The sequence below is a fragment of the Anthonomus grandis genome, chromosome 7, assembly GCF_022605725.1.
Source record: "Anthonomus grandis grandis chromosome 7, icAntGran1.3, whole genome shotgun sequence".
NCBI classification, from domain to species: Eukaryota; Metazoa; Arthropoda; class Insecta; order Coleoptera; family Curculionidae; genus Anthonomus; species Anthonomus grandis.
Window position 1 is genome coordinate 13540048 of NC_065552.1, and position 27054 is coordinate 13567101.

A 27054-nucleotide genomic window follows, 5' to 3' on the forward strand; every position below is an offset into this window, starting at 1 on the left:
CTTATAATTTTATAATTAAAACAAAAAAAGCTGGCGGAAAGTGAAAGTGTCGGCGATAAATCTAAAAGTGCAGGTGTGTCTACCATGCCTGTTATGCAGTGTGCATAAAAGGAGTAAAAATCATAGCAAAAAAGAACATAACCTACTCTAATTGTGATTCTCATACTTCACGTTCTCTCTGAAATAATAATTGAATATATAGAGGAAAATCTTATAAAATTCGTGCATCAAACAATAACAAAACCCAGAGTGAGGGTGTAATAGAGGCGAATACTTCTACTTTAAACTCAACCCAAAAATTTCTGTCAAAATTTTTTGCAGCAAGATATTCGAACCGACCGATCCAGTTTAGGGCACTTAAATCAAGCTACGACTTACGTCGACTTGTCAGCTGAATCAAAAAACATAACCTTATCTCACCCAAAGTTTGTTTAGAATTATGAAATAACGTTTCAACAGCAGATGCGGGCAAAAACATAAAAATATTGATAGTGAAGGTTTTGAGCCTGTGCAACCTCAAAAAAAAAATAGACCCGCGTTCACTGGTGCAGCAAGTTCCTAAAACTCAGATTAGTAAAATTGCTGATATTGTATCTATACCTAAGATATTTAACTGGGTAAAGACTTATGGAAATATCTTGGAAACTGATAAAATAGTAGAACTTTTCATACTTGGAAAATCAAAATCAGTTAAACATATTATAAAAAATTAATGTTTTTTACTTTTTGGCCTTAAAGGGTGATTTTTAACAGATTTATTTTTAGAACCAGCTCAACCAGCACTCTATTAAGGAACGCAAATTTTCAAGACCCAGCGAATGAGCCAGATACGGTGTAACAATTTAAAATCAAAATGCGCGTGGTCTAAGGGCAAAATTAAAAGAACTATCAACAAATGTAAACATTACTGAATACGTTGTGATCATTTTGTCTGAAATTAGGCTAACCTCAGACTTTTTAAATCTAGAGCTTGGCTTAAATGGATATATAGAGTGTTCCGTAGGGATCGAGATAAAATTATAACTAGAAAATCCAGAGAGCAGAAGCTCTCATCTTAGTAAAAAATTTCATGCTACCAAGCTGCAGGTCACACCAAGAAATACATAGAGAGATATGGATAGAGATTACCATGGAAATGAGAATGTTTGTTTTTTGTGCTCTCTGCTTTCCGCTTAATAGCAATGTTACCAAATATGCTGATCACTGCTTGTCAGTTAAAGAGGTTGCCTACTATGAATGAGAAAAATAATATATTTGGCATTGGTGACGAATAAATTACCAAATTCCTTGGAAAATATTCTTAGGTTTAGACAAATTTTTTAGTAGACAATCTGAAGCTGCGCAACAAGTTTTGGAAACTATGTCTTTTTTTATCTTTTGGTAAATGAATTAGGTTCCTAATGCTAATAATGTCTTTATAGGTATTTTTAAATTAAATTAATAGTCCTATTATATGTGCAGATATTAATCTTATTCCATGGGATTCTTATCTTTTTTCCTTGGAGCTAAGTTTTAATACAAATATCAAATTTAAACCCTTAAAATGTAAGCCATGTATATATAATTTTAAAAATGTCGATTTTGATTGTATAGAAAAATATTTAATTCATATAAGATGAGATGATATCCTTGTACGTGATGTTAATAGTGCTGTGTTATTATTTTATCAAATTTTAAACTACTGTATAAAACGCCTAGTATCAAATATTTTTATAAAATATAGCTAATTTTCCAGTGATTCGATAGCAGTGAACTTGAGTCTAATATCCTGATAAAAAAGAAAGCCCACAAGCAATACCAACTTACTAAGTCAATATTAGATTATAATATTTTTTGTGAACTTTTCTATAGACAATTCTATAAATCTCAAGTTTAAGAATTTTTTATGTGTACATATTTAAAATTTAACAAATCCTAATAGGCGATCTAAAATTTCTTGGGCAATATATCCACTCTAAGAATCTTAAGAATCTAGCCAAGGATGAGCAGACATTATCAAATATGTTTTCAACTCAATTTGCTTCTATATATGTCGATTCTCAGCCATTTCAACTTCCTGATGATGCCTGTATTTATGTAGTATGAATCAAATAGGCCTTAAATTACAGATAATTTTGAATAGATTCTTCGGATTGATTTGACAAAGGGTCCTGAGCCAGACGGTATAATAGCTATGTTTCTCAGAAACCATACTTTTACTTTAAGTAGATCTCTATGGCTTTTGTTTAATCTCTCACTATCTTCAGGAATTTTCCCCGATGTCTTAAAGCATCACTACCTTACACTTATATATAATGGGTCATAGAACAACAGTAGATTCATCATCAGTAGTAACTGAAATACAGGGAGTCAAAGTATTATTTGATTTTTCGTTTTTTTTCTCATAGGTCCTGAACCAAATGACATACTGACATGAAATTTAAAACGTAAGAGTCTTTTAAAAAGAAAAATAAGATTTCGTATATAATTTTCGTATTTTCGGTAGAGGGGGGCTCGTTGCGTTAGTTTTTACTTTTTCAAATCTCCTAACTTTTTTGCAGCTTCGTATATTAGTTTGAAAAGTAACAAATTAATTTCCTTTTTTAATATTACATAAAAAAATGTATATCTTATATATGTGAATGACTTAAATTTACTAGATTTTTGGCAATGCAATCCTAAATAAAATAAAATTAATACCTAAGATTATTGATATTTAATTAAAATTAGTTAGTTGCTAAATAAAAAAAATATTACGACTTGTTAATTCTTATAACATAACCAAAGTAAATGATATTTATTAATTTTTTTTCATTTAATTTAAAAACAATAATAAACAATGAAACATTCAAATAACGCTACTACAACAACTATTCCAAATGCCCTCCATTAACTTCAATGCATTTTGAAATACGTTTAACAAATGACTGCCGTATTTTAAAAAGAAGATCCTCATCATTTTTTAACATATTTACAGAATTTACAATTTTTACATTTAGTTCATTTAAAATATATATATGACTATCATAAATAATTGATTTCAAGTATCCCCAAATACAGAAGTTCATGGGGTTTAGGTCTGGACTACACGCAGACCAAATCAAAGGTCTTCCACGGCCAACCTAACGTTCGGGATATTGTTCATCAAGGTAATTGCGTACCTGTCAAGAAAAATGCGCTGGCGCCATATCTTGCATAAAATACATGTTCTGCCTAATATTTAATGGTATATCTTATAAAAGACCTTCAAGTACATTTCGTAAGAAATGTAAGTACGAGTCTCCGTTCAAATTAGGTGGTAGTTCATAGGGGCATGAAATATGGTTTCCAATAATACCACACCAAATGTTAACTTTAAATTCATGTTGGAAATGACGACTGACAACTGCATGGGGGTTTTCAGTATCCTACATAATTATGAGCATTTTTAAAGTTAAACACGCCTCGTAGTAAATGTAGCCTCGTCTGTGAATAACATTCTGCTAATAATCATTGAATCTCCGTTGTGCATATTTTTAAACCGATGACAAAACTGCATTCTGGCAGACAAACCTGGTGCGATCAAACACTGAACTGGCGTAGAATGGTATGAATAGAGGCCTTTCTGAAGTACTTTACCAACACATGATTTGCTTACACCCGTAGCTGCCGCTATTAGCCTAGTACTTAACCCGGGATTTTCTACTACGCGGACTAAAATTTCTTCTCCCTGTTCTTGGAAAATATTATTTGGGAGGTTCAAAACAAGCATTTTTGGCCGAAATGTTCGAGTTTCTCCTAGTCGGCTATAAATTCTTTGGAATAATTTATGGTTTGGTTGTTGTTGTACTTATACTTATAATAATAATAATAATATACTAATATATCAGACTCCTCTTTGAGCTATGCAGGTTCTGTCTACCTACTTTGAACCTTTAAATTAAACTACTTTTTAAATAAAACAACTAATAAATTAAACTAAACTAACTACTAGAAATAATGTACATACATTACATCTAGGTAGTTGATGATTTGGTACAGATTACAACAATACAACAATTAAATACGGAAGAATATATCTAATACTAGACATTCAATTACAATTTATAAACAAAAAAATAAAAAATAAATCTTCTAGCTCTAATATGCATGTTACTGATTATCTAATAAGATTTGCCTTACTTTTGTTTTTAATCTATAAATGGAATTCGAAATATTAGTTATATCGGGTGATAGCGAATGATATGAGAAATATTATAAGAGAATGATTTTTTGAAAAATTGATTGTTGTGTTTAGGAATAGTTAAAGATTTACTTCTTAAATTTAAGTGGTGAATGTCTGTCCGAAATGTAATTTTGTTGTATAGGTAGGGAAGACTGCGTTATTTAATAATTTTATAAAATAGTACACTGGAATGTAGCTTACGTCTATAGTCAACATATAATCAACATATTAAATTACTTAAGATCATTAAGCTTATGTACGACATTACCTCGCCTATTAATACCATAAATAAAACGAATACAAGTTTATACTCTATAGGAATCTTGACCATCTAGACAAGGTCCATAAACCACATCACAATGATTAAAATTTGACAACACAAGAGAGTCCCATAGCTCACGTTTAATATTCAAATCTAAGTAATGTCGATGAGGGTACATGGTTTTTAGAGCACAATACGACGGTTTAAGGTTGTTTGATATGTGTCCACTAAACTTTAGCTGTGAATCGAGTGTTAAACCCAAGCTCTTGGTGCTCTCAACTACTTGAAGTTTTTGATGTCCAACAAACAAAGAAAATTCTTTATAAATAGTTCTTATTTGAACTTTACTTCCAAAGAGAATAACTACACATTGTTTAGGATTTAATTTTAACATATTTACTAAAGACTTTAACAAGTGCATCAAGATCAGCATTTATATAGTTCAAAGGAGTTAAATATTCAGAAGGTGCAAAGGAGTGATACAAACAAGTGATACTTACACTATTCAAGATATCTATTGAGGAAAACATGTTGTATGAATACTAAATAGTAGTGGCCCCAATATACTACCTTGGGGCACCCTATTAAGAACTGAAAGACGACTTGAAAAGGTTGCATCAATTTTTACCATTTGAGACCTATTACTTAAAAATGACTTTATTAAAGCTATAGCATGATTTGAGCATCCTATGTAGTGCAGTAAGGCTACCAATATTTGATGTTTTAAAAATCGAAAGCTTTAGTAAAATCTAGCAATACCAGAGCAGTGACTTTATTATTATCTCGGGCATCAATAGGACATAGGATAATATTGAATATCTATTAATATGGTTCCTTATTTGTACATCTAATACGTGTTCTAATATTTTAAACATAGTTGGTGGCACACTAATGGATCGAAAATGTGTATAGTCAGTAGGATTACTTATTTTTAGAAGGGGTAAGACAATGGCTTCCTTCCAACAATTGGAAAAATAGTTTCTAAGCATTTATTTATTATGTGTATAATATATTCGCAAATATGAGGACAGCAAAGCTCAAGAAGAGTTATGTTAAGACCGTCTGATCCAAAGGCTTTACTTTTTATTTTTTTAATTAAGTTAAATACCTCATAATTTTCCACTGCTCTGAACTGCGAAGAGAAATCTATGTGACTTTTTTTATTGGTTGACTAAAAATTTAAAAATTCCTGAACTAAAGGCTGATTTGAGATAGTAGAGTTTATAAAAAAATTGTTAAATTGATCAACATCATTAAACTGCACCGAAATATCTTTTTTCTTAAACGAAGTTAGTTTATTAAGTTCCTCTCATTTTTCTCGAGTACTGCAATTTTTAAATTTTTGCTTATAATAAGCTTTGCGTTCCATTCTTATTGAAGCTGTTGTTAAGTTTTTTAATGATTTATATTATTCTCATTTTTCTGGACGTTTAGCTGCATCTCTTAATTAATAAAGTAGTAAATAAATATTATTTTAAAATTTTTTTTGAAAAATGGTGATTACGTGGAAAATGGTTGCTACTAGCGACTTTAATAAGGTATACATTTTTTATGTAAAATTAAAAAAGAAACTATTTTGATACTTCTTAAACCGATATACGGGGCTGACAAAAAGTTAGGGGTTCTAAAAAAGTAAAAACTAACGCAACGAGCGCCATCTACCGAAAACTGTATACGAAATATTATTTATTTTTTTAAAAGACTCGTATGTTTTAAATTTCATGTCAGTATGTCAATTGGTTCAGAACTTATGAGAAAACGATTAATCAAATAATACTTTGACACCCTCTATTTCAGTTACTATTAAAGTTTGAATAAGGTAACTAGACAAATAGTTGACCTCAATCACATTATTTTAACGTAAGGAATTTACTATTGTTCTATGCCCCATTATTTTCGGGATATCCTGTATATAAAAAGTCAGATGATAGAGATTTGGCTGCGAATTTTCGGCCAGTATGTTTGATTATTTTTATTTTTTACCTTATCACAAAATTATTTGAGTTATTATTTTCTAAATTTAAGATTAATTGAAAGATATGATAAAAAATGTTATAGATCAGATTCAACATGGGTCTTGCGAAAATTATTCTGTCTCAAGTAACCTGTTGGGATACCATGACTATATTGGCGGAGCCTTGGGGGAGAGGTCCGCTGTGGACTCAGTATACACCGACTTTTCCAAGGCCTTTGACAAGGTGAACCATGGGCTTATAGTAAAACTAGCAGCGTATGATGTGCATGGGACAATGTTGGAGTAGGTAAAATTTTATTTGTATGTTAGAACACAGGTTACCAGAGTAACCAAGCATATATCTAAGATCAAACCTTGCACTAATATTTTTCAACTTATTTATTAATGACTAGTTTTTTCGTTGTGTTGCTTTTAAGATGGGCATTTCTTATGAGAATAATAATTATGCTAAAATTGAAAGAAACCTAAACTTGCGAACTCTTGAGCACATATGGCTTAATGCAGATATTGTTATATCACACAGAATTCTGCTTGGTTGTTAACTATCCCAAATTCGTTTAAAAATATAACATCTATGTACCTCCACGTAACCTAAGGCTAAGAAGAACCTTTAAGGTTTCATTCCACAGAACCTGATATAGGGAGGTTGTGTCTGTCAGCAGAATTATGCAGTGTGATGCAGTGCAGTATTGATATTGACTTATTTAACTATACCTACTTCTAGATTAAAGCAAGACCTGAAAGCTAAGTTTTAAAACTATATTTGTATTATGTATTTATGATATTTGGCACTTGCATAGATTTATATTATACTGATATGTTTATTTTTTATATTTTTTTCTAAATTTTAATTATATTATTTAGAAATTTATATTGTAATGTAGATAAGGTATATTTCTTTATTTACATGTTTGTTAGTTTTGATAAGTAAACAAATAAATAAGTAATTTTTTATTTTTATTGATAACATTATGATTTTTATCATTATGATTACAGATGTAAAAAATTACAGTAAATCATATTGCTGCTGTGTAACAGATTCGGGCTATTAATATTTTTGCACTAGCTATTAATTACTAAAAAACCTTTATAACCATATTTATATCTAGTTAAAATCAATAAAAATCCATAAAGTCATATCTGTAAAGAACATTACTAATATATATATTTATATCATATATCCTATTCACCAATTTTATTGGTTGACGTCATGTGGTTATAATGGATCCGTGATTACGTATATATGTGGATCTAGGTTCAGTGCTTAGGTAAGTCTGCGGTAACAGTATGCAGTATTTTACGACTCCAGTCAAGTTTGACGATTCTTCTATTTATGGTATTATTGTAAATACTGCCGAGGTAACTTAATTAATCGTATTTACGTAGATATCCAGAATTACGCGGTATTTGTCCTAAAAGAACTTAATGGAGTTTGCTTGTGCCAATATACCACAGCGCTTTACTAATTTGGGTAAAGATTCCGCTTGATTTTTATGAAGGATTTTATTGTATCATATTTGCTTGATTCACCATATAATTTTTGGAAAATAATAGAGAGTGTCGGGTTTTATAAATACTTTATTTTATGACATTTAATAATGGAGTTATTAAATGTTATATAATAAAAAAAAACAACAAAAACGCTTATTTTAACGTACAAAATTATATTATACTAACCTAATTATACAAAAAATATAGCAAGAAATCCGAAGAAACAGAACTAGCTAGCGAGGTACACTCATCTTCCTCCTTTTTTTTGGGGATTCTTCATTTACATGTCATATATGTCAAACTTGATATTCAAGCATTTAAAAGTGATACAAAGATACATATTCAGTGGTTGTCCTGAGCAAAATTAGTGCAAATCTCTTTAAAATTTAAATCCCTACGGAAACCTACTTAAATCAATAAGTCTGGCTAATAGCAAAGTCTTCCAGGCAGCCAGGTTTCCTGAAACTTATCGAACTTGTATGTCTGCATTAGTCAAACAAGTATATCCACTTCAGGACGGCCACCGTAATCCTTTCGCAGGGCTGCCTTCTACATAATATATAACAGTGTGGCGGTAGTAACTCTAACTAGGGTCTTTTGGAATTAATTAGTTAGTTATGTAAGTTGGTCGAAGTCTTGTAACTACTTAAAAGCATTTGCTGATCTTTAAAAGAAGTTTATACCCGCATCTTTTTTTAGATGCTTTTTGCCAAAAAAAATTCAAAAGTGAATGGTAGTGCAATTACAAAATTGTATACATAAGAATTTAAACGAAACTAAATATACTATATATATATATATACTAATATATATATATATATATATATATATATATATATATATTTGCCAAAACATTTATTTTCACAATAACTTTTATTTACTTTATCAATTTCAACATTGTAATAATAAAAGATTAAGACATAAAAAACAGAGTGGAGTGAGGCAAGAAAATTTAGATACGAGTGAACCGACTGTTTTTTCTTTTTTATTTTTAAAAATGTCAATAGGTTTCAGAAATATCGTGTTATATTAAGGTTTCTGTAATTTTAGATTTTACAAGTAATAATAATAATAATAATAATAATAATAATAATAATAGGCCTTTATTTTTAACTCGGCGAAGTTCAGCATAGCTGTCATTAACTGAGCATAAGATATTAAGCATTAATATAAGCACAAGTAATTTATTGATTCAGAAAATTTTTTAGGTAGTTTATACCTTTTTTTATAAAAAGATAATTTGAATCTGATGTCTTTTATATTGGCTTTCTACACAATACAAACTGCACTATTGAATCAAAACTGACCCAAAATGTGTCAATAAGAACTTTACATTATCATTTTCATACGATACTTAGTGGTCGAAAGTTAATACAAACAAGAAATTATTTAAAGTTTGTCGTAGGTGACCTGACGGTATAAGTTGACAGATGTGACTGAATGTGAGACAACGGAGTCTATTCAGCGGTCCATTCGGTAGCTGTCAAAGTCTTGTACTACCGGAATATAAAGAATACCATGATCTAACTGTAAATAGACTACATTAGGTACATCCAAGGTACCTTATTATAACTATAAGCCAGAACCAGTACTTAAAAATGAGAAATACATATTTTATTGGGATCGCACTGTACTTACAGACCAACAAGTAAGTAACAACAGGCCTGACCATTTAACACTAATTAGTAAATTTTCTAGGAATACAACCCTTATTGATGTAGCAATTACTGATGAAAAGATTGTTAAGCACAGGAGTCTAAAACACCAGATAAGACAATGGGAAATGAGATATGTGCGGACAATCCAAGTTATTATGTCCACAACAGGAGTAATACCAAAGAGCCAGATCGAAAAACATCAAACTGTTTAACCTTAGGGAAAGCATCTATAAGCTAATGCAGAAGTCGATGCTATTATCCACATCTCGAACCGTCAGAAAGTTCATTGGAAACGTAGATAACGTTAACTAGTTTAACAAATATATCATGTAATTTAAGACTATGCAAAATATCCAATAACATGGAAAGGACTATATCAGAGCTTCATCCTTCTGATATCTAAGATACGTGAATTATTCCCCCCTCTCCCAGAGGGAAAGTGCGATTTCCGTTTGGCATGTGGCATGGCATTTAATATAATAATAATAATAAACTTTATTCATGTAAAAGTAGATATAATATAAAAATATAGTATATAATATAAATATATAAAATGCAAGAGTGCAGCTGATCATAATTAGTTCAGTTGATTTATACACTTATCCTTTAAAACAAATAGATAACATACGTAGAATATAAATAAATAGATAACATACATTATCTTAATAAAATTTAAAAAATTCTTAAACTGTAACAAACTTATATAAAAAATGAAAACTAAAATAACAAATAAATCTTTATAATCTTTTATAAAGCAAGATGATGTATGGGCACAAGATAAGACTATAATCCGAATTATCGATTAAATGAAGAAGATTGGGGCAATGACGAGACATAATTTTTAATATCTTTAGAGAAAGCTAAACTAGAGCAGACTTAAAGGGCAAAGGGTAGACTATTAAAGACTTTATCCAGGTCATCAGTAAAATATTTCTATTATCTAAAGATTTTACGAATTGATGACCACATAATAATTCAATTGAATCGCAGATTAGGTGTATTATATAATACATATCTGTGAATGAGACTGTATCCACAGTGGATACCAATGATTATGAAATACATATTCTCATTGGTATCCACAGCAGTTATTTTGGCTTTTTGTTTGTTTTCGTGTCTTTGTTTATATATAAAATATTGGCTGTTAATTTGTTTACGAGTTGTTTTTTTTTAATAAGAATTATAAGATCTTGACAAAAATGTGTATGTCTTCTTGGTATTAATTAAATTAAAGTAGTATGTAGTATATACTACTATATATATATATATATATATATATATATATATATATATATATATATATATATATATATATATATGAACCGACTGTTTTTTCTTTTTTATTTTTAAAAATGTCAATAGGTTTCAGAAATATCGTGTTATATTAAGGTTTCTGTAATTTTAGATTTTACAAGTAATAATAATAATAATAATAATAATAGGCCTTTATTTTTAACTCGGCGAAGTTCAGCATAGCTGTCATTAACTGAGCATAAGATATTAAGCATTAATATAAGCACAAGTAATTTATTGATTCAGAAAATTTTTTAGGTAGTTTATACCTTTTTTTATAAAAAGATAATTTGAATCTGATGTCTTTTATATTGGCTTTCTACACAATACAAACTGCACTATTGAATCAAAACTGACCCAAAATGTGTCAATAAGAACTTTACATTATCATTTTCATACGATACTTAGTGGTCGAAAGTTATGCCGGACATTTATAAAAGATATTTCTTCGATAAAAGATATTATTTCGAAACATGTGCATTAAGTTTAGTTAATTCGTTATGTTGTTATACAATTTTATATTTGGCTTCGGAAATTGTTAGAATCGAAAATATAAAACAAAATATGCCATTACGATTGTAAAAATTTTTAAATTGCTTATATGAATACTTACTATTTTAATCAGACCGGTTATTACATAATCTCAAAAAGTGTTTATGAAGGACGATCTTCCATTAAATAAAAAAAAAATAAAAAAATACATAAATATTGCCTTAGAACCTTAAAATGAGCTTACTGGTCCTTAGTTGATATTATTCGAAGATAAAATTATCAATAAGCTCGGTATTTTTTTTAATTAATACAAAACTATATTTAAAACTATAAATTGATTCTTCTTTTCTAAAAGGTTGCAAATATTAATAAAACTAAATTAAAATAACTTATTACTACCTGTGACACCGGAAGTAGCATCTAACTTCAAAAGTCTGATCATTCGCATGAGTATTATACGCCTTAATTAAGAAAAAGGTTACATACTACTTTAATTTAATTAATACCAAGAAGACATACACATTTTTGTCAAGATCTTATAATTCTTATAAAAAAAAAACAACTCGTAAACAAATTAACAGCCAATATTTTATATATAAACAAAGACACGAAAACAAACAAAAAGCCAAAATAACTGCTGTGGATACCAATGAGAATATGTATTTCATAATCATTGGTATCCACTGTGGATACAGTCTCATTCACAGATATGTATTATATAATACACCTAATCTGCGATTCAATTGAATTATTATGTGGTCATCAATTCGTAAAATCTTTAGATAATAGAAATATTTTACTGATGACCTGGATAAAGTCTTTAATAGTCTACCCTTTGCCCTTTAAGTCTGCTCTAGTTTAGCTTTCTCTAAAGATATTAAAAATTATGTCTCGTCATTGCCCCAATCTTCTTCATTTAATCGATAATTCGGATTATAGTCTTATCTTGTGCCCATACATCATCTTGCTTTATAAAAGATTATAAAGATTTATTTGTTATTTTAGTTTTCATTTTTTATATAAGTTTGTTACAGTTTAAGAATTTTTTAAATTTTATTAAGATAATGTATGTTATCTATTTATTTATATTCTACGTATGTTATCTATTTGTTTTAAAGGATAAGTGTATAAATCAACTGAACTAATTATGATCAGCTGCACTCTTGCATTTTATATATTTATATTATATACTATATTTTTATATTATATCTACTTTTACATGAATAAAGTTTATTATTATTATTATATTAAATGCCATGCCACATGCCAAACGGAAATCGCACTTTCCCTCTGGGAGAGGGGGGAATAATTCACGTATCTTAGATATCAGAAGGATGAAGCTCTGATATAGTCCTTTCCATGTTATTGGATATTTTGCATAGTCTTAAATTACATGATATATTTGTTAAACTAGTTAACGTTATCTACGTTTCCAATGAACTTTCTGACGGTTCGAGATGTGGATAATAGCATCGACTTCTGCATTAGCTTATAGATGCTTTCCCTAAGGTTAAACAGTTTGATGTTTTTCGATCTGGCTCTTTGGTATTACTCCTGTTGTGGACATAATAACTTGGATTGTCCGCACATATCTCATTTCCCATTGTCTTATCTGGTGTTTTAGACTCCTGTGCTTAACAATCTTTTCATCAGTAATTGCTACATCAATAAGGGTTGTATTCCTAGAAAATTTACTAATTAGTGTTAAATGGTCAGGCCTGTTGTTACTTACTTGTTGGTCTGTAAGTACAGTGCGATCCCAATAAAATATGTATTTCTCATTTTTAAGTACTGGTTCTGGCTTATAGTTATAATAAGGTACCTTGGATGTACCTAATGTAGTCTATTTACAGTTAGATCATGGTATTCTTTATATTCCGGTAGTACAAGACTTTGACAGCTACCGAATGGACCGCTGAATAGACTCCGTTGTCTCACATTCAGTCACATCTGTCAACTTATACCGTCAGGTCACCTACGACAAACTTTAAATAATTTCTTGTTTGTATTACTCGATCTTGGGTAGGCACAAGAAACCCTTCAGTTTCGTGGAGAATCTGTCTCGAAGTCAATCATTAGTTCGACGCTGCTATGTTGACATAATCTTGTTCAACTTCGTGAACATGCCTTCCATGTTGTGATTATCTTATCCAAGCTTGCATTTTTTTTTGCTCAGTATATAGGCTACTCATGGTCCTAGAATTTTAATGGTGTTGAGTCGTCTGCTTCATATGCAGCAGACGAATGTCTGATGTTTTAGCCTTTCTTAAGAAAAAGAATCGCAAGTCAATAATTTGCTGGCAGTTGCTTCCCTATGTCGGCCATTTCTCTTCCTCCCATATGTCGAGGTAGCGTAGTTTGTTCTACGGAACTAAGCGGGTTATGCTTATTGGCTCTTTCGTTAAAAGTATTGTAGCCCTTGTTTGCAAGTTTTCGATATCAGTTTTTGTCCATCTTATAATATCAAAAGAGTAAGTCAGTGAAATGACTCCATATGTATTAATAGCTTTAAATAAATGTCTGTTATTAACACTTGTTTTAAGGAGTCGTCGCATTCTTGTAGTGAACTGAGTAGTCAGCTCATTCTTTATAGTTTTATGGTCCATTCTTTGGGCTTACTTCATTCCTAGATATTTGTGGAATCCTTCTTTGTCTATAGCATTAATTATCTGACCATTATCTATCTGAAAGTCACAAGATTGTAGTTTACATTTAATAATGTTCAAAGTTCGGCACTTATCCAGTCCAAAGGTCAATTCTATATCATCAGATAATTTTTCCATTATCTTAACCATTTATTCTGTTCTTTGATTTCGTATTGCCGCAAGAATTTTTAATTCATCTATATAGTAGATGGTCTAATATTCTTTTTTAGGCCAAATCCATACCTAGTTGAATTGAGGTCTGGAGAGTGGGTTCATAGCAATACAGAACCAAAGTAGACTTAATGAATTTTCTGGAATATACCCCTATGAATAGGAATCATATTAGTTCCATTCCAGTTACCGTAAGGCACCTGAAATTTTACTGATGTTCTCTAAGATGCTATAGTGAATTCTAAAAAGAAAATATGTGGTTATCTATTTTCTATAATTTAAGTACATTGATAAGCCATTTATGTATAACTGCATCAAAAAATTTTCGGTAGTAAATATTTTCGGATTGCTATTATCCTGCCTTATCAATTGATATAAATATGTTTTCAGAAAAATATGCCTTTCAAGGTACAGCATTGAAAATCATAATCATAATTATAATTTAAAAAATGTATAATTTTCCTTATCTTTACGATTAGATACTGAGAACTAACTGAAAGTTCCTATGTAATATCGGTGACGTATACTTACTAGTGTTAGTAGCTGTCGAGTGCTTTAACGATAAATTGCTAAAAATATTTGATAAAAATGTTCCACTTTGTCAATAGCAATTAAGAATATAAAGCTCAGTTGAATTTTTCAATGTTAGGACTGCAATCAAAGAGCAATTAAAAGAAGTTTATAGGAAAGTTGTAGGGTTACCATAAATCTACGAAACTAAAAATACTTTTCCTTATACAGGGTGGATCATAAAAAAGTTATTATAAGATATGTATTTTTTTTATAAAACGCAATTTATAATATTTCATAAAATGATTAGACATGAAGAGAGCATTACTTTCATAAAAAAAAAATAAATTTGCATGCGGCGTTGCCAGGTAATTTTTTTTGTGCTTTTTTTTGTGCTTTTAGAGGGTTCGTCTAAAAAACTATAACTAACTACAGATTCAACCAAGACTTACGAAATTTGTACCATTTTGAATTAATTAAATACGAAATTCTTAAAATTTTTAAATGCCCCGTTATATTTTTATGTTATTTAATATATCTGTGAATTACCTCTTTTTTTTTTGTTGTGTTCTATATCTAAACCGTTAATTTTTAAGATATCTTGAGTTTTATGTAAGGCAGGCATAAAAAACGTGTGAGAATTTTATCGAGATTGATTGGCAAAATGAAACATTGTTATTGTGCTATTAATTACCAAAGACTATCATTGTCAATCGTTTTGATAGTAATTTTTCTGATTCTAATTAGTCGATCCATTATAAATATTTATTAAATTAGTTAACGTTTTTAGTTTTAATTATTCGTAATGAATTTTTTACGTAAGGAACGTATTGATATTATACAGGATGATTTTAAACCTATGCGCATAAACTTGGGAAATTATAGCTGATGAGTAATAATGAGTAATAATGAAAAAAAATGTAGTAAAATATTTTTAGTTTTGGAGATCTCCATATTTTTTTAAATAAAAAACATGTTATACAACTTTTTATCGTGTTTAATTTAAACTAATTTAAAGCAACTGTTCGAAGTTGTTTCCTTTATTTTCGATACGGACTTGACCTCGCCGAATCCATGAAGACGTACATGCATGGGCCAAACCAGGCTGTAGGCGAATTGTGTCACTGGCAGCGTTTATGTGATGTCGTAGCTCTTGCTTAGTATGAACTTCGTTTACATACACAATTGTATTCATATGACCCCACAAATAAAAGTCTAATGGATTAAGGTCAGGCGAGCGAGGGGGCCACCCAACTGGACCATCACGGCCTACCCATCGTCCGGGAAACACACGATCTAAATGTTGTCGTACTGGTCGTCAAAAATGTGGTGGAGCACCATCATGAAGAAACCACATGTTCTGCCTAACGTTGAGATTCACATTTTCAAGGAGCACTAGTAAATTGTTGCGCAAAAATTCTAAACACCGAGCACCAGTCAAACGATTTTCCAGAATAAAAGGTCCGATAAGCATCCAGTTCAGAATTCCAGCCCATACATTTACAGAAAAACGTTGTTGAAAGTATGTTCTCCATGTAATATGCGAATTTTCCAAAGCCCAGTAATGAGTGTTATGAAAGTTGAAAATTCCATTGCGCGTAAAATTTGCCTCATCTGTAACTAAAATGTTCATGGTAAAGTTTGGGCTTAACTGCTGGTAATGTAACAACCACTCACAAAAGTGTACTCGAAGCGGCAAATCTCTTGGAAATAGGGCTTGTACCCTCTGCACATGAAACGGGTGCAGCAACTCGTGCCCTAAAATTTGCCAACTTGTAGATTGCGATATTCCAAATCGCGCTGCAATTGTCCTAGTGCTTAGTCCAGGTTATTCTTCGATAACTTCTAAAATATCCTCCTCCAGATTTAGAATGTGCCTAGGTCTAATAGCTCCTCCATCTTGTTCAGGCCGCGGCCGCAAATTGCCAGTTTCTCTACTCCGCTGAATAACACGTAAGAAAGCCCCACGTCTCGGGTAATATCTTCGGGGAAATCTTTGGGCATACAGATCAGCTGCTGCCACTGCATTCTGATGCGTTTCTCCGTAAACCAAAACCATGTCGACAAGTTCTTCGTTTGTAAAAATCTGCGCCATTACATTTGAAGCTATTATTTTGTTCGTGTGAAAATAGCGATCGAAAACGATCACAGCCACAAACAAACTAAGTACTGCTAAAGATTCCAAACAACAAATTCCAAACATTATGACTTGTTTACTATCAGTTATTATTAAACAAAATAAGTTCGTCTGAAATACGTTCTGGCGATATTTGTTTAACTTTTTTTCGGAAACCAAAAATATTTTACTACATTTTTTTCTCATTATTACTCATTATTGATCTTCATCTACCATTTCCCAAGTTTATGCGCATAGGTTGAAAATCACCCTGTATACTATTAACAAAAATACTCTTTTAGCCTCTAGAATTTATGGTCAATTGTATCGTAAAAAAACATCCACCTTATTAAGTACGCAAACAGGCATTTTAATGCTACTTACAACAGACTATTGATTTTATATTTTTTTAATTCGTTTTTTATTATTATTCTGAATTTTTTTTAATACCAATTTATTATATAAACTAATTATTTAATTTTAAAAATAATTAAAAATTAAATTGTTTTCTTTCAGACCAATATATAAATAAAGAAGTTTTGTAAATTAAAAAGAAGTTAATTTAACTATTTTTTTATGAGTCCTCCATTCTTTATTTTATACCCTGTTATATTTAGGTCTAATACCACTAACAGGCTTTTTTTTTAGATTTTAAGTTTGATACCTAGCATTGCGATTAAGTTATTATCCTTTACAATATATTTCATGTTAATTCACTCTTTATCGTCACATGCTTTTGTTGGAAATTTGTGTCCTAACCAAGGAAGGTACTTTGCCAACTAATTATTAAGATGCGTATGTGCAGCTAGCAAGGTTTATCTCTTTTAACAAAAAAAAATGGTAGTATTGAGTACGTCGAACATAATTTTGCTGTTATCTGAAAAAGAAAAGCTGTATCGACCTAGCTGTATACAGGGTGATTGATGGTTGATGGTACCTTAGACGTTTAGTAGCAACTTTGTTATTTTAAATGGAATACCCTGTATATTTTTTTATTTTCCGATCCGCTATCACTTTATGATTGGTTTTGTATAAGGTATTCCTATACCTATCTTTAGTGGTTTTCTAGAGAAGGTATTTTTAATAGAAGAAATCAACATTTTTGGGCTAATCAAAATCCACACGCGGTTAAGGAAATGGGGTTTCAAGAAAAATTTTGTTTTAATGTTTTTTGTTTACTAAAAGACAATCAAATAGCTTTTTTATATTTACGACGGGTCATTAAACTCCCATCAATACATTCAGATTTTGCGCTCAGTAGTAGATTTTCTGGAAAATTTAACGCTTGAAGATTATCGCACTTGCTGGTTCCAATTGGATGGGGCACCTGCTCATTGCACTGAGGAGGTGACACGTGAGTTATTTGAGAAATCCGATGACCGCTGGTTTAGGCGTTTGGGACCATGGGACTGGCCTGCGAGATCACCTGATCTTACACCACTTGATTTATACTTTTGGGGTAATTTGAAGCAAATGGTATAGAAGACACCGGTAAACAGTAAACAGGAACTACGTCAACGTGTTATCAATTGCATTGGTCAACTAGATCCTTCTGAAATACAAGCAGCGACAACACATGCTGTACAACGCAGGATTTTGAATTGCTTAGAAGTCAATGGCAATCATTTTGAAAATTTATTGTAAATTACTTATAATCTTGTATCATTTTTAAGTTGTGAACCAAATTGTATAAAGTTATTTTGTATTCACACAAATTTTCTTTTATCCATTTTTTGTACATTTGGGTACATTTCTTTGAACTTTCTGCATGTTCTTGCTACAATTTTGTCACATTTTCCATGAATAATAAATAGATTCATCAAAACTTCATTTGAATAACTATTTCTTTCCATTTTAATGAATTTTTAGGTCACTATTTTAAAAAAACACCCAAAATATTTACTATTAATCAACTAAATGTCACTGTCAAACATCAATAGCATAGCATTGTTTCATCATGACCTTTCATGACCAACTAAAGCAAAAATGTCAAAATATTCCGATTTTTACAGAAAATTGCTCCGACGAGTTCCCAATATTACACAAAATTATAAGTTAATGCAATACTAACTATTTAAGCAGTTATTTAAGTGCTGCTTAGTTTTTAATAAAAAGAAACATTTAAAAAATAATACAAGAAAATATTAGGCTTTACTTTATTTGTTTGTAGGTAATTACAAATAGCCAAAATTAACATGTAAAACCGGTTGGAGTATAGTTGCATTTATTTGTTTTAGCGGCACTAGAAATAGATATGCTGGACCACTGCCAGTTAGAACAACCACCAGTTCCACAGAGAATATACACAGCCATACTATTTGAGTCACCAGTCATACTTCCAGTAATTGAATTTAGAACCAAATTAGTGATTGGAATATTTCCTTTTGGAGTTCCACTAGAACTTCCATTCTCGTAATCTTCCTGAATATTGATTCCGTATTTCTTAATGCCTAAAATTGTATTGCTAAATAAACGAAAAAAAAAACATATTCTTTAACTTACCAGAAAGCTTAATATTCTTGTAAGTAACATCCTTAACAGCTCCAGTTCCTGCATCAGAATGAGTCTTTATATGAATTCCGTTATCAGACTTCATAACAGTACAGTCGCTGAAAGTTATATTAGAGACAGTATTTGGGGAGCCATTTTCTGAACTTTGACCGACGGATAAACTAAGACCATGCCCACCACTACAAGTCAAGTTTTTAAAAATCATATTGGATCCTTGATTAACAGCAACACAGTCATCTTGATTCTTCACTATGGAGTTTTCAATTGTGATACCAGTTGAACTAGAGATATCAAATCCGTCAGTGTTGTGTCCACCTGCCTTCAATTAAATAAAAATTTAAAGAAACTCATTTAAAAATTATTATTAAACAAAAAGAAATATTTTTCTAGATAATACTATTTTTCTTCAACAACGCAAATATCCTTACAGTATCTCCTGCAGAAAGTTCCAAATAAAAGTTATCAATAGTCGTATCACTAGCACTATTGATAGAGACGCATTGATGAGGGCAATTTAGGAGTTTTATGTCTTTAAGGGTTGAACCGCCTGTAGTTTTAATTCTTAAAAACTTTGGCTTCTTTTTGCCTTTATCTCCTTTTCCATCCCACCATTTTGCACCTATGAAATTGAGATAAAAAAGTTTTATCACATAGGTATAGTCAACACCACATACAATTTATTTTGATCACCTGTGAAAAATCTGCATTTACTTGACAAATATTATAAACACCAGGTGTCAACCTAGTTGTGACAGGTAAAAAAACAGATGTTTTAACATTGTTTAAGGTATCCAAAATAAATTATTTCTAATGGCGAATATTTATAATCCTTATATTAATGTATGATGGTTGAGACCCTAAGATTGAATAAAAAATCTACAAAAATAATTCTTCAGTCAGTCCTTTAGTCTGCAAGTAGTCGCTCAGGTGAGACCTAAATACCTGGACTAAAGTAAATTCAAGTCTAACTTTGGATTCTATGTCAAAACTAATGAAAATTCAGAACAAATATGATATGGGTAATTACGGATATTTAGCCTTCGTTCTTAGAACATGTAATACATTGAAAATCTTAACAATAATTTAGAAATAGATGAATATATAAATTGCTTTAATTTAATTAACAAAGTTAATATTAGCTATTGCTATATGATAAATCCTGTATAAAAATATATTTCATTAAAAATGGCAAGACATTGTATATCGGCAATAAATAATCCAGGAGCTTTGGAAACAAAATTGGTTAATAAGAGTGGCAAAAAAACATTACGGGAATCATTTTTTAATTCATAACTCTACCACCAGGAGGCGTAATTATTATTATAACTATTACAAATCTTCCAAATTTTTTGGTGTAATTTTTTTTTCTATAAAATGCTAAATTAGGGCAAAAGAGTCTAGAGATAAACGTATATTGTTAAAAAGTATAATAAATTAGCAATAAAAGCAAAGAAGATTCAGTTCGATATTTTTATTAGTTTCGGATTTATTTAATTTAAAAGAAATACTTGTCAATTGTAGAAACAAGCAACTATTAGTAAAAAATCAGAAATAAAGCGGGCCATGGATAACTAAAAAATTTTTGCATTTTTAATATCTAGTCTTTTATCTTTTTTTTCAATTTTTTATAATTTTCTTAATTTTACAGTCATAATAAATTTCTATTTTTGCTTTTAATTTATGGTCTTTTTCTTTTAATTTTAATTAGGCTTAAAGCGATATAGTACAAACCATATAAGATTTGAAGTATGATTAAAGGTCAAATGGCCAAACTAAGTACAAAAAACCAGAAACCACGTTTATTATTATTATTAAAGAGAAGCATATAAAACTGTTAAACATAAAAAAACAGAAATATTGAAATTGACCTCTAATTGGTAAAATACAGCTCTTTCTTTCTATCTTATAATAGTACTGTCAATTTCAACTTGCGCAATCCTACTTCTCGTACAGTGTATTCTATCAATCATATCGGAAACTGTTTTTTTAAAAAAATTTATGTTTAACAAACTTTATATATGCTTTCCATAAAAATATTTAACGTGTTTTCTGTTTTTATTTTTAGTATATATATTTTATATCTCCTACATCTTTTTTCTTACAAGGTTTGGTTTACTCTTTAGCTTTCAAAAAGGTTTAAAAAAAGTTAACGAAAATAAACCAGCAAAAATTAATCATCACTGTAGTTAAAAAATTAATACAAGTTAAAAGTTAAGCTACTTTATTACTTATGAAAAGTGTAAACATATTAAGTCTCCATTCTAGCTTTATACAGGGTGTTTCAGAACTATGGGATCAGACTTCTAGGGGTTGTTTAGTGCAACAGTAGAATCCATTTGAGTATAGGAACCCATGTCCGAAAATCTGTCACTACGCGACTACGGCCCTAAGACGCGTTTAAATTTAGAAAAAATATTAATTACCTAAATAGGATCTGATGCATTTATTTTTACCTTTTGTATATGATACCATTACATCAATTGTTCAAAATGTCTTCCTCCAACCTCAATACACCGATTTAAACGCAGCACATGATTTCGGCGGACTACACTAAAAATTTGATCCTCGTTTTGAATGATTTCAAATGCTGCTGTTATTCGTCCAATTAAGTCTAGCTCTGATTCTACTGGAGTTTCGTAGACTAAAGACTTTACATGTCCCCACAAAAAAAATCGAGCGACGTTAAATCGGGTGACCTAGGAGGCCAAGAAACTGCTCCACCTCTGGCAATCCAACGGTGCCCAAACCGCTGAGCCAAATACTCGCGTACTTGAACAGGAAAGTGAGCCGGCGCTCGATCATGCTGAAACCACATTTGCTGTCTAACGTTTAGTGGAACATTTTCAAGGAGTTTTGGGACAACTTCCTCCAAGAAACGCAGATAAATAGGTCCGGCTCCGGTAGAAGGTATAGCCCACTTAAATAATCATCAACAATGCCTGCCCATACGTTGACAGACCAACGATTCCAATGTTTTCTTGGAAAAATTGCATAAGGATTTTCTTCGTCCCAAACATGGCTATTCCTACTATTAAAAATACCGTCTCTTGTAAAAGAGGCTGTATGGGTCCACAAAACATACCGTAAAAAATTCGGTTGTGCAATGATGTGATCCAGAAGCCATCGACAAAATTGAACTCTAAGATGACAATCGGCTGCAGTCATACCCTGAACTTTTTGGAAGTGGTAAGGATGGAGTTGTTGCTCGTGTAATACCCGCCAGACAGAAGCATTACTCGTATTCATATTCTTAGCGACGTCACGTGTGCTATTTGATGGTTCATCGGCAACTCGCTCAAGCACCTCTTCAACAAATTCGACCGTTCTTACGGTTCGAGCAACACCAGTATCATGCATCTTGGTCTTAAACATGCCTGTCTCAGCGAGCCGCCGATGAACCGCAATAAACTTTTTGTATCCAGGATGCTGTCGTTCGGGATAACGTTCATGATACAACCGCAATGCTGCTCGTGCATTGCAGTTTGTTGCTCCATATGCCAAATGCATATCCGCTAATTCTTGATTGGTAAAGTTTTCTATTAGCAATAAATATTTAAAAATTGTAAGCTATAAAATCTTTAAACATGACATTGAGAATTGACATTGATAACTGTTGATTTTAAACAATTGTTGTTATGGTGTCATGTACAAAAGCTAAAAATAAATGCAGCAGATCCTATTTAGGTAATTAATGTTTTTTTTATAAATTTTAACGCGTCTTAGGGCCGTAGTGGCGTAATGACGCATTTCCGGACATGGGTTCCTATACTCAAATGGATTCTTCTGTTGCACTTGTATCATAAATTTAGCCTAATTTTCCTTAATGGAGAGGCTGTAATTTTCCTTCAAATTTGGAGGCGTTAGAACTCCTTAGACAAATTGGTTGTTCGCTTCTATTTAATGATCTTTTTTTTTCCTATTTTTGTTGTTCCTTGCCTTTCGGGGTTCCTTGCGTTGAGAATGCCAAAAAAGCAGAAACAGGTGTCGGTATGTATCATCCTTATTTTTTCTGCTTCTTTGGTCAGAAACGCACCCATGTTTGTGTAACAACTATGTTTTTCTAAAAAGAAAATTTTTCTTGAGCATATTAATTATGCCTCCTAGTGGCATAAGTAAAATTTTAAAAGTTTTTTTCAGAGATTTCCGTTTGCCACTTTTTAAGTTTTTTTTTGATTTTTAATAATTCAATTCAATTCTATTTAACATGTCTTTATTCAGGTAATAATAGAATACATTATTGCCTACGATGGCGAAGATTGGCTAAAGCTACTGTTAAGCTTTTAATCTTCTAAAATAGTGAAAAAGTACACTCAACAAGAAGAAGACATGAAATTTATAAAATATACAAATATTTTAATGACATTATACAATTTCATTTCTCTATACAAATTTATTCACCTATAAGATTCCATCAAAAGTAAATTCTTAAAAATATAAAAACACAGGAACACTAAACACAGGCATAGAGGCATTAAAAAGTTAGCATTATATGTAGATCTTCCAAAAAGCGCCGTTCAGTGAAGTGGCCTAGTTAAAGTTGCGAACATGCACTTGATATTTTGCAATAAGTATTTCAAATAGACATATTGGAATATTGATAGGAAAAAGTCGATATAATAAAGTATATATGCGACATCAAAAATGTATATAAATACGGTTACTTTAACCACTTGAAGGAATAAATGGGTTTAGAAACATGGCCAAGCTTCCTTAAATCAAAAATAAATCTACAGCAGTTATTTTGCAAGCGCTGCAAGTGATATTGTCCCTGGTGATCTAAACGTGAAAAATGTACTACCAAACAATATTGTATAATTTAGAGAACAAAAGCTTCAGTAAGTTTTTTCTTATTTTTAAAGTTTAGAATAAACTTATTTGCATAAAGCATACGTATGCGTAGATAATATTTTAGCAGAACTAAACTTAGATGTTTTCTAAATCTAAGGGTGCTGTGTATTATTAGGCCTAAAACTTTTACGCTGTCAGAAAAAGAATTTAAACATTGTCAAATGCTATCGAATAGTCAGAGGCTACTATGACAGCAGATAGTTTTTTATCGAGGGCTCGAATTATATTGTTCATAACATTTAAAAGAGAGGTAGCCGTGCTATGGCCAGATCTAAAATCAGATTGCTGTGATTAGAGACAGAGTGGGAATAATGTTATTTAATAAGAGATAAGATGAAAGTTGCATATAAACAACCCGCTTGAGAACTTTAGTACTATTGATTATTAATTATTAGGTGATGTGGTCCTTCGAGGTTGAATGTTTTAAAATTTCAAATATAGGTACCACAATTTATTCCCACCAAGACTTGGGAAACTAGCCTGTTAATAGACAGCTATTGATTATATTTGTGATGTGGCAATAATGGTAGGTAGACATAATTGTAACAAACAAGGTGTAATGCCATCAGGACCCGCGGCGTTGGATTTGATATTTTTTATTATTTTATAGACTAGTGTCTAGGTCTACTAGAGAGAACTGAAAATTAATATTGTAAAATTTGTGGTTTGAATAGAAGTTAATTTTTTCCAAACAGTTATTGGATTTATTAAAGATCTATATAAAATAATCGTTAAATAGGTTTGCATCATTTAGTGTAGTTGATAGCTCAATAAAATCTAAAGAAGTTTTAATATTTAGATTACGCAAATACTAGAGTGTTTTGCCAATTCATTCTCTAAACTATTTAAATAGGCTATTTTTCTTCCTAATAGCAGCAAGCGCAAAATTATGACATTCTTTATAGTAGAACCAATTTTCAAGACATTTGGGCTTTTTATGTCTAGTCAATGCTTTATTCTTTTTTTTTAAATAAGCCTAATGGTATATGTTAACCAAGGCGCTGGTTTTTTGCTATCATTCAGTAACGTAATGTTGCTAACTATTTTTTTCGGTGTGTCCAATTTTAATGGCCTTGGATTAAATTATAATTTATATTATATTATATTTCTTATCCATAGTGTTATTAAGAAATTTTCAAAGCTTGCAAAGACGTGTCATTCTGGGAGTAAATAGCGATGCTTCCTCGGATCTTTCTCTATTATTAATACATGCTTTAATTTCCCTTGGATTAGTGGACTGAATATTATTTAAAACGTTATCCTGATTGTCTTTATTATTGCTTTTAATTATAAGTATTGATGAACCTTTTTCGACCGCACCACTGTATAAAGTTGTTCTTTGCAATCAGACGTTTTAAACACATTAACAAAAAAAAAACACCTTCAAAATGTTCCTCAAAACATTAAAAATTATGTATTTTTGATATTACTATATATGAACTTATTATCTAGAGACGCGGCTGGCAAATATAAATATTTTTATATATTTTTCGGACATCCATATAATCAAATAAGTACCTCAACAAAAAAAATATTATGCGATTTCAGAGGTAAGATAAATTAGTCTTATCTTAATACATAATTAACGGTATTTTTGTGCTAATCTTCAATTTCTGTATGTGGTGTTTCTTAGAGAAGTAAAAATTGCTTCAGCAACTGAGATTGAACGGTTTAAATTTAACTTTAAAAGTTTTTCCTTAGCTACATAAACTATTTATAACCACTATATATTTGAAAGACATACCTCTTCCATCCAAAGTAACAGAATCTCCCTTCACAGTAACCTTACTGCCTTTGATCTCAAACAGAGGACCCTTCCATTCAGCATATTCCCACTTAAAAGTACCAGCCAATGTCAATGTGGTACCTGTTTTTAGGGAGAGTGACAAAGTAGTAGAGGCCGGTACTGTAATATCCTTTAGGGTCAGCGTAGTGCAGCTACTAACTGCGGCAGCGATATTATCATAGGAAGTAACTGTACAGCTGGCTTCAAGCGGTTGAGTCGGTGTAGCTGACACTATAGCCAGTATAGCGAAGAAAGGCAGAGCTTGCAACGAAGTCATTTTTTAAACTTTTCCGAAAAAGTTTGTTTTTGGCTTTTATATAAAAAAAAATGACGCATTTTGTATAAATCAGATATGTTTATTTATAAAATAACAATTGACGAAAGCGAATTTGAATACAATTAAAAACATTTTTATAAGTGACACGAAGATACTTACAGTTGTTTACTTGTATACCAAATCAATATTTTTTATGTTGATAGAAAAATAAATTGAAAGATTATTACGTAGGTAGTTCGAAATTTGAGTAGGTTATATTAGCTGTCTTTATATTATTATAATCTAAGCTTATAAAAAAGTTGATTATTTTTTTTTTTAATTTAAAAGTTACAGTTCGCATAATCAGTCTAAGCTCCGAAATAGCTGTTCGGGCTTTTCTCGTAGACTTCGCACTAAAATATCTCTAAAGGAAAAAATAAAAATATTAAATTATATGACCGCATGGTAATTGCATGTTATGGATCTTGAAACTTGCCCCGCAGTAACCATATATATTATTTAGTATCCTGCGCAGAAGGATAATATAAAACCAATCTTGCTCCTCATTCTCAGACAAACTTTTTTTGTCCTTTATAGGTTAGCTTTATTCCTTCATCACTATGTTCTTAATATTTTTTAAATTAGAAATTCTACGTTGTCGTTTAAAAATCAAATAGAGTAATAAATTTTCAAGAAATTATCTTCTTGGGAGTGTAATAAAGTAAAGGGGCGCAAAAGTTACAAAATAATTCAGTTTCTGCAGATTCTTAACGTGAAATTTTACTTAAATTTGAACTTTGGTCCCAGGTATATTTTGTACCGCTTCGCTAAAAAATGATACATTGTAGAGAATTTAT

At 30.7% G+C, this 27054-nt stretch overlaps 1 protein-coding gene across 1 annotated transcript; it reads right to left on the reverse strand.

The window, feature by feature from the left end:
* Positions 1–18938: 18938 nt before the first annotated feature.
* Positions 18939–26241, reverse strand: LOC126738707 (polygalacturonase-like). Its single transcript, XM_050444147.1, has 4 exons — positions 25900–26241; positions 19736–19926; positions 19299–19626; positions 18939–19246 (listed from the first exon to the last, which is right to left on the reverse strand). The coding sequence occupies exons 1-4, from the start codon at positions 26216–26218 to the stop codon at positions 18987–18989; spliced, it is 1098 nt and encodes a 365-aa protein (XP_050300104.1). The 5' UTR covers positions 26219–26241; the 3' UTR covers positions 18939–18986.
* Between the last annotated feature and the right edge of the window lie 813 nt (positions 26242–27054).

Coding starts and splice junctions, on each gene's coding strand:
- LOC126738707 (XM_050444147.1), bottom strand. CDS start 26,218: ATGACTTCGTTGCAAGCTCTGCCTTTCTTCGCTATACTGGCTATAGTG. Junction 19,927..25,899: donor TGTTACTTTGGATGGAAGAG/GTATGTCTTTCA, acceptor TCAATTTCATAG/GTGCAAAATGGTGGGATGGA. Junction 19,247..19,298: donor CAAGAATATTAAGCTTTCTG/GTAAGTTAAAGA, acceptor ATACAATTTTAG/GCATTAAGAAATACGGAATC.